Below are 13,285 nucleotides of genomic sequence, written 5' to 3' on the forward strand. Positions count from 1 at the left end.
TAGGCTAACCTGCTTTTGCTTATCTCTGTCTCTTCTTTGGGAACATGAGCAAAGATGCTGCTCTGCGTACAGCTAGCAGGGCTAAGCCTTGCTACCCAGCTTGCTGCTGGTTGCTGGTGCCTGAACTCCTACCATAGCGTATGTTTATTCACCCTTTCAGGTCTGCTGTCACATGTACTGCTTCCTAACCAGATTATGCCAAAGCTATTCCCCCCACCCCAAAAAAAAACCCAACAAACCAACCCCCGAAACCCACCTATTATGTGAAAAATCTACTTTTTGAAAATATATTTTCTTTTCGAAAAAGAAGAACTTTGACAACCATGTGATGGACCTACAGAGGGAGATGGCAAGCAGGCCTGAGTGGACAGTAACCACCTGCAATAAAAATGTGATGGCATCTGCACAACTGAATGTGAGTTAAGGGCAGCAAGGGCACCAATCTCATGAGAAGCAGTGTTTTATGACCTGCAGGTCACATTTTTACATCCAAAAAAGAATCATGTGGTGTTAAGAGACAGGCAGGCAGTCCTAGCTCCTTTTCCTCTTAGTGCTATGATGTGTAGTACATTGAGTTATTTGTAGGATGCTTAAAATAATGGGTAAACCTACAATGGACACTGTGCCATCATGTGTAGGCAGACCAATTTTGATTGTAGAACACACACTCCATATGGTATTTTTGCTTCCGACCTTGGGCTGCTAAATGTTTCCTTATAAAAAGAAGGAATCACATACACTTTTGAATCTTCTCAATGAACAGATCAGACAAATACTTACTTAACATCTCATTTCCAAGCAGAATCTATGGAACCTATACCAGAAGGTCAAAAATTAACCTCCTGACAGTAAAGTGTACAAGGACTAATCAGTGGGATAAAATCCAGACAGACTTTGCAGGGCAAGGCTTAGTGGTAGTGATTTTAGGAGGTGGGTCGAATTTGTCTGAATCTGCCCCAAACTGTGAAATTGCACACAGACAAATCTGCACACAAGTATATTATGGGAAAAGAACCTCCAAGAAAGGTTTTTTTAACCTCTGTCAGAACTTCACGGAAAACAGGATCACTGCTCTAGAATTCTCTGTATTGGGTTAAGTTATGCTGGAAACAGTAACTACTCTTGAAGTCTGTTTTTTCAGACCAGCAACTCCGAAACCATCACTTCCATTCCTCCTGTATTCTGTAACATATCCCAAAGCTACCTCTGTAATAACCAGCCTCTGGAATGCAGAAAAGAAACTCACCATTTGCTTTGCCTAAGTCCAAATCTGTGCAGACAATTGTATATGTAAATGGGAGCAGGTTAGACAACTTTACTTCTTTGGTCTTAATTGAACTCTAGTAAGGTTACTGTAAAAAAAGCAGGGGTTCCATGTGAAGAAGGATTTCTCCTGTAACAACTAATAAATGTAATTATCATGAAGCAATTTTGTGATGGCACAGGTCATTCATTTTCATCTACGTTTCACTGAAAATTCTAAATATATCACTCAAATTGCATTTGAATGTAAGAACAGAAAGCCTTTGCATTCATGCACACTAAGGAGTAAAGACATGAAAAATCACCTAAATAACTTATGTGCTAGATCAAATTTTTCAGAACTGATACCATCACTGACAGGTCTACAATTAAAGCAGGTCAGGCACTTGAAAGTAAGACACGAGAGTGTGCACAACTGGAGTAATTAAAGCACACCTTGCCCACAGCAAGAACTGGTAGCTGTTTCACCACCAGTAGGCTAATCTATGTCTAGCAAATATGGAAGGGCAGTTACAAGCTGTAGGTAAGCATTCTGCCTGGTTTTAATCAACGTGTCATGTAAGCCTGTTCTGAAGAGGGCAGCCAGCTTTTTCAAAGGAGCTCCAAACTATCTGGTCAGATTTTCTGCACAACTCAGCTCACTGTGTGTGCCGAGCTTTCTAAGAGATCTGCCCCTGTTTAGCCTGGACCCACATATATCTGTGTATGGCCACCCCCTCTGTAAATACTTGGAGCACTCCTTGCAGTAGTAAACCAAAGTAGGAAAGGAAGTAGTAAAAAAGCTTCACAGTGATGCAGCACTGTTTGTTCCTTCAGTTTTATGCAGGTGTGACATGTCTGATGCCACAGAAGGCATAAAACGGGGATCATAATATAAAGAAGCAGATCCTCCAGCACGCAGTAAGGCACAGGCAAAACCAAATCCTTTCAGCACACAGGCTATGTACATTAACCAATGCTAATTCAAATTTCAAGGTGCTTCCTCATGATCAGAAAATAGGCATTAAAGGTGACAACCCCAACTATTTCTACCAATTCCTTCTGGCATTCTGAAAGCAGTTCACCAAGAATCTTGAACAGCCTTGTGAATGTGAACAGACACAAGAACTCAGAAATGGATCTGGCAGTGCAGTTAAACACAAGCCTTATTTTTATTGCACTAGGAATCTAGTTGAGCACTCTGCCAGCTGAAGACCTGTCCCATGTCAGTAAGAGGTTTACCACTGACTTCAGAAGGAGTATACTGGCTTTTCACCTTTTTCTTTCAGCAACTGCTATCTCACAGGGGTTTTTTTCTTGTTATTTTGTACTCTTGATAACTTTGTGCTTTAATTTCTTTTCCTGTTTTTGTCCTTGCACTGATCAGATTTTATAAGTCACCTCAGGCCACCCAAGAGTAAATAAAAAGCAACAGCCAGTGCCCTCCTATATGTACTGTTTTTCCTCATTTATTTATATTTACATATTTATTAATGATTAGTTTTGGCCTGAATACTCAGTGAGAGATGGGAGTAAAAGGAACAAAGAGCTAAAAAAAGCCTACAGAGTTGTGGAAAAAGCCAATCATAAACACGGGTAGGGTAGAGCAGCAGAGTCCAGATTGTTGTTAGTCACAACAATTATGCCACACTGAGGTGTAAAAACCACCGGATTTGAGATTAGTTAGTTTATGACTGTTAGAAACCCTTAACTGCTGTATGAAGCCCATCATCAGTACAACATAGTAGTTCTTGTATGCAGGCAACTGGGATAAGTTGTATGAATCTACATCTTAACTTACGATGACAGAAGCACTTGCAGAAGCAAGTTCACTTAGTTAACCCCAGTCACCATATCAAACAAACCAATGGATTTCTAAGTCCTACTATAAAACTAGCTCAAACAGTAAAATATAAGGAGTCCTTATTAATCCACAGTAGAAAGTATTCACAGTCCACACCCTTCTTCCTCTGGCACCACCCTCAGTGTTATGCTCCTACAATACTTCTCATTTATCATACACCAATTATAGAAGTAATTTGAGAAGTAGCCCAAGCTGTATTGACACAGACATGACAACTTTAACAACGATGCATGAAAAATACCTCCAGAATCGAAAGTTTTGTCCAGCAACAATATGGGAAAAATCAACTACAGCATTGGATATCGATTTCTTATTCCTGTGTCACTAACTGATGTGGGCCTCAAGCTGTGGGTTAGGCTGTGATGCCTAACGGAGGCATCCCTGTAAGCGTGGGCATTAGTGGGAGTAGGACTAGCATCAGCACAGAACCCAGACGGCTCAAAACCAGAGAACCCAGTGAACCTTCTCCTAACAGTTCTGTTAAATACTTTCTGCTTAGCAATACAAGTTAGTTGGAAACTTCAGCCAGAAAAGCTAACAAAAATAAGGCAACAAAATTAATTTTTATATATATTCATACATATATATACATATGTATGTAACTAGAAAACAATCTGTTTGCATTGTGTACTTTTCATATACAATAACTTATTACCACATTAGAAATATACTCTGGGTAACATCAATGGGCCAAATTCACCTCCTTTACCTTCCATAGTGTTGCACCTGCATACAGCAATAACGAATTTGACACTTGGTCCTTCTCGATGACAATACTACATCAAAGCAGTATCAGAGAACACCCACTGAATATCAGATATTACATCATTATGAACTAGAATATCTGCTTGCTTTTCATATTACAGTAAGTAGAGTTTATTGCTTCTAATGACCAGAAGGTACCTTATGAAGACAGCATAGATGTTGATAACACTTTTCATATACTGTATTATGGATCTTGGAACACTGAGGTTGGCAGATCACAACCATGAAATTATATTTCTTCTTTATTTGCCATTTGCATTTTGATTTTGCTTTGCTGAACGCACATGCAACTAGTGGATCTAACTCTGTGCCAGTAGTGATATGTCAAAAACATTTAGGAAAACTTACTGGTTTACTGTTTTGTTTTGTTTTACTGAAGTCAGGCATGAGTGGCATGCAGTAGATTGCAAGGAAAAGCAAAAGGACATCCATTTCCAAAGGATTTATAATCTCCATGCACATGTAAAATGTCTCTTACAAAAAATTGTTAACATTTGTTAAAAGTGTGCCTTTTTGCTTCTTTTTATACAAGTGTACATGCAATTACCTGTCCGAGCTAAAACTATTTACAAAATCTCATAATACAATACATCTTTTAAAGTGAATAATACATGAAAGGCCAATGTTTTTTGTTGTTTTGTAACACTGTACAAGATTAAAAATAAATAAGGCATTATAATACAGGTTTATCACAAATTAAAAAAATGTCAATTTTCACTGTAATACAAAACTCTAACTTGAAAGAACATTATGGCTAAATAGTCCTCCTGCCTGGGCAGAACACGTACAGAATCTGGACTTGCTGATGTAAAGAAAATGCTTTGTTTCTGCTACAAGCAGGAATTCAACACATGAAAATGATTCACGCTACTTACTAATGTGTTCAGACTCCTCAAAGCACTGAAATGGCACAGGTCATACCCTGTTTCCCTTCCAACAGTGACTCCCAAGTACTTCCTTTTGCCTTACAGATAAATTGCAGGCAAAAGTTTGAAAGAGGTTTAGGCGCACAACCTACTCTTGGTTACAGTGTTGTGCAATACTCAGTTCAGTACTGACACGGGATATCACTGTAACCCAAAGCAGAACTTGGCCTCCAGAAGCTCAGTTCCTGACCTTCGTAAGCATGCTAAACACCTGGTGATTTCTGCAGGCCTTGTGGGTACATAAGGGATGCAGATTCAGCCTCAACAAGCTGAAGCTTTTGGCTCTCAGTCTCACCTAGAGAAAGCAAGGGAGAACTTGAGCATGTTTTAGTGAAGATAAGGGAGTGCAACTTGCCATGGTGGGAAGCAGCTACAAAACCCCTGCATTTTACAGGCTGGACAAAATAGCTTTCTAGTCAATGCAAATGGGAAATGTTTGGAAATACCTAGCGAGTAATTCAACTAAATGCCAGTTTGTAATCTCAGCAGAGAATAATAATTAAAAAATCATTTAAAGAGAAACGTAGCATAGGAACACTTTGAAATTAGCTCCCGAGACAGTGAAGCCTGAAGATCTCTGATACTTATCTCCTTATATAAAGAACGAAAGACTTCAATTATTACTATTATCTGAAAGAGAAAACGTGCAAACAGATGTGAAATATTGTGCTTGCTATTGACAGACACTGACATGCCAAAAAGGCATCACTTCATTGTAGGGCTCATATCTGTTAATCATTTCAAGCTAACAGCTGCACAGAACAGTGAACAGAAGTGCAGGAGGCTATTCTGCCACAGTGCAACACATTACTATCCCAAATTAAACATGAAGGACTTCTGAGTACAGTGGGGCAGAACTGACTCCTTGCTGGGTCTACAGCAAGGTCACCCAAGCAAAAGTTACAGAGCTTGACCAGAAAGTTAGGAAATACAACTGCGTGCATCAAGGTGGACACAACCCAAATCCCAATGAAATCCAAGGAAATCCTTCTGATGATTCTGATTTGCAGGGATACTAGAGTGGGCCACAAATTATCTTCAGCCAATTGCCAATAAAAATTTGATGGCAAGCTTCTCCAATTTGGCAGAAAATGTGCATTTGTGGTGCTATTGGAAGGATTACTACTACTTTTTTCCATGTATAAAACTTACTGGGCATATCAAAGAATGCAGGAAGAGTGGAGAGATTAAATCTATCATTTAAAGCTATCACACAAGAGCTAAAATAAAACAAATGTACACAGAGAGGGAAAAATGGGCAAAAATGATATAAATAGGGAGGGAAAGCATAAAGGCAAGAGCACAGCATCATTATATCATGATTTCAATGGGAATTATGTTTTCCCTGTTGGAATGACTACTGAACACTGCTTATCAGTTTCACATGGCTTTTTACTAATGTGTGCCTTGGCTGAACTTTCTTCATGATTCTGCACTGCTTAGTCCAGGACTACATGGTAAAATACTGTTTGGTCCTTCCCATTCAACATGGAACGCATCCTTACAAGAGTCACCTGCCTCATCTGACTGTTGGAGAGGAGGATCAGGCTTAGAAAAACTCTGGAGTAATTCTACTAGTACCTGCTCATCTCTTAAAATATTAAAATAAATAATCCAAATTTACCTTGCTACATGATCTTCCACTGATGTTACTCCAGGACTAGGCTGGGAATGAGTCTGGGAATGAGAACAGTCCCAAAAATATTAGCACAGGGGACAATTAATTTCTGCTCACTGTCCATTTAGTGATAAAAAAACCCCAATTGGCAATATGCCCATATCTTAGACCTATCAAAGAAGTAACAAATCAATAATTGCATTGTAAGATTTTGGGGTGGGTCAATGGCTGTAGTTGGTCTATGTGTTCATGTACTACCAGATCTACTGCTAGGATCTGAAGACACTTTTAATAACAGTACATGTAAAAACAATGTTTTATTACTATCAGTGAAATTATATACCAATTTCACGGATTCAAAAGTTGTATAACTTGGGCTCTCTGTGAGTGGAACTGAGTGATTATTGCTATTGCACATAATGCTTCCCATTTTGGTTAAATATTTAACTTACCGGTGTGATGATTTAGTTCTTACAAACCTATTAGAAAACAGTAATATGAGGTGTGCTTTACATGGATACCATTTATTCAGTTTAATGATGTAAATATTTGTTCTTTTAAATCTCTATATTCTACATGTGTTTATTTAAATGGCTTTGAATGCCTCAAAAGCAGAATTAAATTATTCTAGAAGAATACCTGTGAACTGTTAAGGAGGTAAAGAAACAGTGATTTTGACAGATGAGCCAGGGTACATACACCTAGTACAGTTAGGAAGTGATTCTCAGGCTTTATAGTCACTTTAATCACAACACTGATTTTGCCAGCTTTGTAATGTAGCACCTAGCTGACAGGGTACATGAAAATTAACTAAATACCCTGCTGAAAACCACTGGAATCCCACAGCAGCCTGATAGGAAACTCCTGCAGCACTTCTTTAACAATTTCCATCTGTTGACACAGTATTCGCCCATATATTTTTAACACAGTGACTGCTCCAAAGCAAATGCTGGTTGCAGGAGTATTGCTCAGAATTTTCTTTCCACTTAAATCACTACTGAAATAGGCTCACCAAAGGGAAATGTGACATCCAGTCCATGCAAGTTTTCTACTGCACAGTCTGGGCAACTTCTGCAGTTTTTGGGTTTGGTGCTGTTTGGTTGGTTTTTTTGGGGGGGGGGGGGGGGAGGGGTACGTGTGCTGGTTTTGTTTTGTGGGGCTTTTTTTAGTTACAAGGAAGTTTTGCATGTTTTTAGACAACAAAAAGTTTTGTTTCTCTTCTGGAAAGCAGTGCAGTAAGGCTGATTAGCATGCACATCCCCATCAGGGATTGCTATTGACGGTGTCCATGCAGGACATGTCACTTAGCAGGATGACCTCCAGCTGCTTATGGAGCTGCACTCCACATTTCCCATCCAGATCAGTGTTTCAAGATGAAACCATGAACAATAGGATGTGGGCTGCATTAAAGGAAAAAGTGGCCAAAATATGTTCCCTTTTATGCAGATTAAGAGCAGGCCTCACTCTTCTGGCACATTTACCAGTGTGCTCCTGATTTGGGCAAAGTTTGACTGTGCTTGTTTCTCAGAATTATAGCTTTCTATAATTGTACAGCTTTGAAGAGTGAGCCTGGGTAGAATCAAGATATAATAAAACTGTGGCATAAATTTAAAAATCGATTAAGACCTAAGCCTGTGTTGGCAAATACACAAATGTCACAAAGCTAGCAACAGCATGTTTGTCACCAGTACAGGACTATTCTTTGACCTGTTTGGAAAGGTAAAGCTAAATCCTGGAACTGAGCCACAGGACCTGTGCTGTTTGTAAAAGCCTGAAATAATACCATCCTTCTGCTCTTCAATGAAATCAATTAATTTTGTTTTTCAATGAAAAGAATATATATTGTTCTTCTGCCAAACCTTTAAGCTCTTCACATCCTAGTGTATGCTTTGAATTGGAATTTTTTGGAAGTTTTTGGAGCATGCAAGGAGAATTTTTCAAAATACATAGGGTTTAGCAATTAGTTGCATCCAGCCTTCATTAGCTGACAACACAGTGAACACTGCTGTCATTGCTTTACCTCATGCACTGGGAACACAGCTTCTCTAACTTGCTGTAGACCAGCTGCCCCACACTCCACTGTTAAATGCAGCTTTGCTAATCCCAAACCCAACAGTGCTGGCTATGACAGAAAGAGAAATCTCTTTGCTGTGTCATTGCAGGTGGATGTGTAAATAAATACATGTTTTTATGTTTATCTCTAAATCTCTATTAAGTCTACACAGGACTGTTTGCATATGTGCATATATAGATTAAAACATATATATACACACACACACATAAATATAATTGCTTGCACGTTTATCTCTTCTTTTTTTTTCATTCACCCTTTAAAAACACCAAGAAAATATTCCTCATTTCCAGAAAATCAGGTTTTGACTTTTCCTAACAGAATTGCTAGCCCTTAAATGTTCCATCCCAAGAGTTCGTTACACAGTCCCCAAGTTCTCTTTGGTTGGGTTGTAGTGGTCCTTGGTTAATGCCATGGCCTACGACATCTGATCTCTTGGCAAAAATTCAGGCAACCATTGCTCTCCAAGTTCACTGTAAATGGCACAACCAAATCTCCTTTGCTTTATGCCTCCTTTACAGCTGGCACAGAAGGAAGATAATGCAGTGTTTGATTTGCGTGAGTGGCAGACGTCTGCCCTGCTCCAGCTTTTACAGGAAAACTAGCAGCTGAGGACACTGATGGGCAGCTGGTGCCCAGTTTGGTTTGAATGTTTGCTCTCCCATAAGGGTACATTTTCCTCTCTAAGTTTAAAGACCGTGTTTGCGAATTATTTCCATCGGCCTTTCCTTCCAGGAAATAGGTCAACATTTCACCTTTTCCCTTTACACTGACTTTACCCCTGCACACAAATTCGTAACTGCACCTTTTTAAGATCCGCTGAACTTCTTCTGTCACCTGCAGACAGATAAAAAAGCACTATTAGTTTTTCCTGTTCATGTAAGGTTAATTCTAGAACTGTCCACCCCTCCCCATTTTACTTCTCTGTCACGGAATATGCATAAACAGAATGATTTAACACCAACTGCTGCTCTCAGGCTCACTTAAGAGTTTTCTTAAGGAATTAAAAATCACTGACCAAACTGGAACCTGTGAAGCAGAACTTCTGGTCTTGAGCTGAATAACTACACAGCCAGATTAAGCTCCGTCCAACAGAAATGTGTAACCAAATTGTCCACTGTTGTAAGCTGGATCAGTTCCAGTGATGATAACTTACTCCAGAAAAACTTTTGATCCCTGGAGAGTAGACAGGTATTTTGGATAAAGGACTGCAAGAGTCTGTTGAGTTTTTGATAGGTGCAGGCATAGCTTCTAGCCCAGCTCTAGGAGAACAACAATGTTCTGTGTCTGTGTAGCCTCTCTGATCCAAAATATCCAAGGAATTTTTAAAGCTACGTAAAATGCAGCAGGATGCAAATGGGCATAGATCCTTTCCTTGTAGTCCTTATTCAGGCAAAATTCCTACAGCACAAGGACTCGCCCATGCAGCGTCGGCATTCCCAGGCTTGCCTCCAACTGTGTGCACTGCAGCAGAGAACTCTGTTGCTTCTGATGGGAAATGATTTGTTTGAGAATTTTATTGCCTCCAAGTAGTGAAGCGTATATAATGGAAAACAACCTCACCTCTGATGCTTGAACCATCTGGAGAATGTTGCCCTTTTCAAAGGAACTATGAGATCAAGTGAGGCTACAGTTTCTGAGTGATCTTGAAAATGTGACCATGTAAAGTTTGCAAAACTGCTTCAGAATACACTCACCTGAATTTTCCCCTGCACTCCAGTACTATCCATCCGGCTGGCAACATTTACAGTGTTCCCCCAGATATCATACTGTGGTCTTCTGGCTCCAATGACTCCAGCCACTACTGGCCCAACATTAATACCTAAAATCAAAATGATGAGTTTGGGTTCAAACACTACAGCATGCAATCCAAGGGAAATATGAATCCTGCAAAACAGATTTAACACAACTGCCTTAGCATTTTTCTGCTCGGAGGACATAACTTATGTTAAATTAATGCCAACTGGACTTTCGTACTTGTAAGAGGCTTAGAAACAAAACAAAGACATAAACAGAGGTAACTTACTGGAAATGTAGTATGACAGACAACATACAAACATGGCTCATTCTTTTTGTATTAATTTTAAGAAAAAAAGAAAAGCAGTGGTAGAGCAGAGTTTAGCTGTACAACAATTCAGGATAAACTGTTACAGATCTTTAATTACTCGCTACAACTTCCACTGTAGTTGCTCATAAAAAGCCTTTGAATGAAAGTTTTCCAAGTAGAACAGAAATAGTGGCCTGGAAGACATGCGGAATGGGGTAACGGAAGTGTGTCATGTTGGTTGTCAATACTAGAAAAGAGATCAAGGAGACAATGGAAGAAGACAAGAATATGTGAAAATGGCTCAAGAACCTTTTTTGGAAACAATAAGGCTCGATTCTATATTTCTGACTGATTTTTACACCTTGTTTGGAAGGTAAGAGAGGATGTTCCCTCTGAGTGCCTTGAAGAGCTGTAGATGTTAAGCCCTGTATGAGGTTCTGTGCAAGGCAAATTATGCAGAAGAATTGGGGTTAGATATTTGTTTTCTACCCCTTTGTGAATCTGGAAAAAACACAACAGAGTTCTAGAAGAATTTGGGGTTTGTAACTATTAGGATGTACAAGAGGGCAAAGATATATAACTCTCTCATCGCTACACTTGATGTCCTTGGTCCTTCTCAATCTTCAACTGCTAGCAACCTCACTTTTCACCTTGTACAGCCCATTCTCACAATTCAGCCACGAAAATAAATGGAGAAAGAAGCTGGAGAAAACTATCAGTGTTAGAATATGCAATGCAATGAGGACAGCAGTGGAAGTACCACTGGAGAAGAGCAGGATGCAGGGAAGGAAAGGAAGAGAGAAACTTGTTCTCTAAGAGGGCTGGGAGAAAGGACTCTCAGAGATAAGACATGTAATAACATGCAAACGATTGTATGGGAAGATTTGTGTTGTGAAGACCAGAGATTTGATTTGTTGGAAAACACAGGCCTGGTTGAGGTGATTTGGCATCTGTGGATGAAAAGCTTCCATCACGCTTAATGCCAACAAAGCTTTTACAGATGGAACTTAACTATTAAGGACAGCAAGACCCAGTTTTCAGCAGTTTAGCAGTCACAGAACTGTAGCATGGTTTGGGTTGGAAGGGACCTTAAAGCTCATTCAGTTCCAACCCCCTGCCACGGGCAGGGACATCTTTCACTAGAGCAGGTTGCTCCAAGCCCCTGTGTCCAACCTGGCCTTGAACACTGCCAGGGATGGGGAAGCCACAGCTTCTCTGGGCAACCTGTGCCAGCGCCTCAGCACCCTCACAGGGAAGAACTTCTTCCTAATGTCTAATCTCAACCTCCCCTCTGGCAGGTTAAAGCCATTCACCCTTGTCCTGTCACTACAGGCCCTTGTCAAAAGCCCCTCTCCAGATTTCTTGTAGCCCCTTTAGGCACTGCAGCTGCTCTAAGGTCTCCCCAGCAGAGGTGCTCCAGCCCCTGCTCATCTTCCTGGCTTCCTCTGGGCTCACTCCAACAGGACCAGTAGGCAGCACACTTCTCTAGAAAGCACATCAGGCCAGCAAAATGGGCACCTCTGCATATCTCAAGCTAGTCACCTACTACTATCACTCACTGCGTCTTCCTACTTGTGTTTGTTGTTATTGGGGGTGCAGACTGGGCTGCCATACTCACCTCCAGTGTCTGTCCTGCTGTGATAGGTCTTTCAGCATCAGTCTGCAGAGCAGCAAAGTGATTCTGCAAGAGCACCTCTAGCTTCAGAGGAAGTCTCTTCCTCCTGCAGGTCTTTGCCATTGCAAGCTTTCATTCCCCTGCATTATTGGCCCTCCTCCCTTCTGTGTGTACCGCTGGGGAACTTTTTGGCTGTTTGGCCGTGGGCTGTGGGTCCACTGCTGACTGTAATTGTAACCAGGTCTCTATGTCCTTCTCAGCCTACCTGTTGCTTCACAACCTCCTCACCACCTCCTGCAGCTCAGCTGCCTGCTTCAGCAGGTCCTCCTCCTGGGCACACCTTCCGCAGGCAGGTCTGCTGCCTGTCTCTGCCCCAGGAGAAGGGTCTGGGCCCTTCCTGCAGCCCGAGGCCTGCACTGCAGCCTCTCCCTGCAGCAGGTCCATCTAAGCGAAAGCACCAGCCACCGCCAGAGTAGATGGTGCAGACCCCCCACTGGAGCTGTGGTCTTTGCCTTCTGATGAGTTCCCATCACTGTAGGGTAGGATGTGTGCCACAAATGGCCTCTGGAATGTCTCTCCTTCAAAGAGATGCCCTCCCTGCAGCCCTCCTGCACAAACTGCCATGCAAACTGACTGGAATTAGACACAACTGCAGTTCCTTAATACTGATGCTCAGCATTGAGCCTTCTGACCTCCTACATGGATGTGACTCTCCTGCTGAAGGAGCCTTTTCAGTTTTAATCATGAATGTGGGACAGGTAGACAGTACAGGGAAAGCCAAAAACCAACAAGGTCCTGCTTGTGTGATAATTGGAGAGATGTGACTTACCAACTCGTAGGACAAAGTCGTTGTAAGACTGATAGTTGATTTCATCAAGAACGTCAAACATCTCTATTGCGAAATCTGCCAGTGTACTCAGATGGGAATAGATTGATTTTTTAGCCTAGAAACAAAACAGTATTGCACATTAGATTTGTCTGGTACTGAGAGGCAGGTGAAATACCACAGTGAAAAACAATGAAAAGCTCAGACTGGATGGCTTAGGAAAAGAATTTAAGTCATTTTGCTGTATGTGAAAAGAAACATTTGATGGTGGCTACAGCACGTGCATTCCTTTCTCACGTACTGAATTCTTT

The 13,285-nt window shown here is 40.9% G+C and overlaps 1 protein-coding gene across 1 annotated transcript in view; it reads right to left on the minus strand.

The window, feature by feature from the left end:
* Positions 1-3,966: 3,966 nt before the first annotated feature.
* ADCY1 (adenylate cyclase 1) overlaps positions 3,967-13,285 on the minus strand; it is a 149,393-nt gene continuing 140,074 nt past the window's right edge. The window contains exons 18-20 of the mRNA XM_030497610.1: positions 12,978-13,092; positions 10,184-10,308; positions 3,967-9,323 (exon numbers count right to left, since the gene is read on the minus strand). Coding sequence (XP_030353470.1) covers positions 8,991-9,323; positions 10,184-10,308; positions 12,978-13,092 — 573 coding nt within the window. The 3' untranslated portion in view covers positions 3,967-8,990. The remainder of the gene's footprint in view (positions 9,324-10,183; positions 10,309-12,977; positions 13,093-13,285) is intronic.

Source organism: Strigops habroptila, chromosome 1 (assembly GCF_004027225.2).
Source record: "Strigops habroptila isolate Jane chromosome 1, bStrHab1.2.pri, whole genome shotgun sequence".
In the NCBI taxonomy this organism is placed as follows: Eukaryota; Metazoa; Chordata; class Aves; order Psittaciformes; family Psittacidae; genus Strigops; species Strigops habroptila.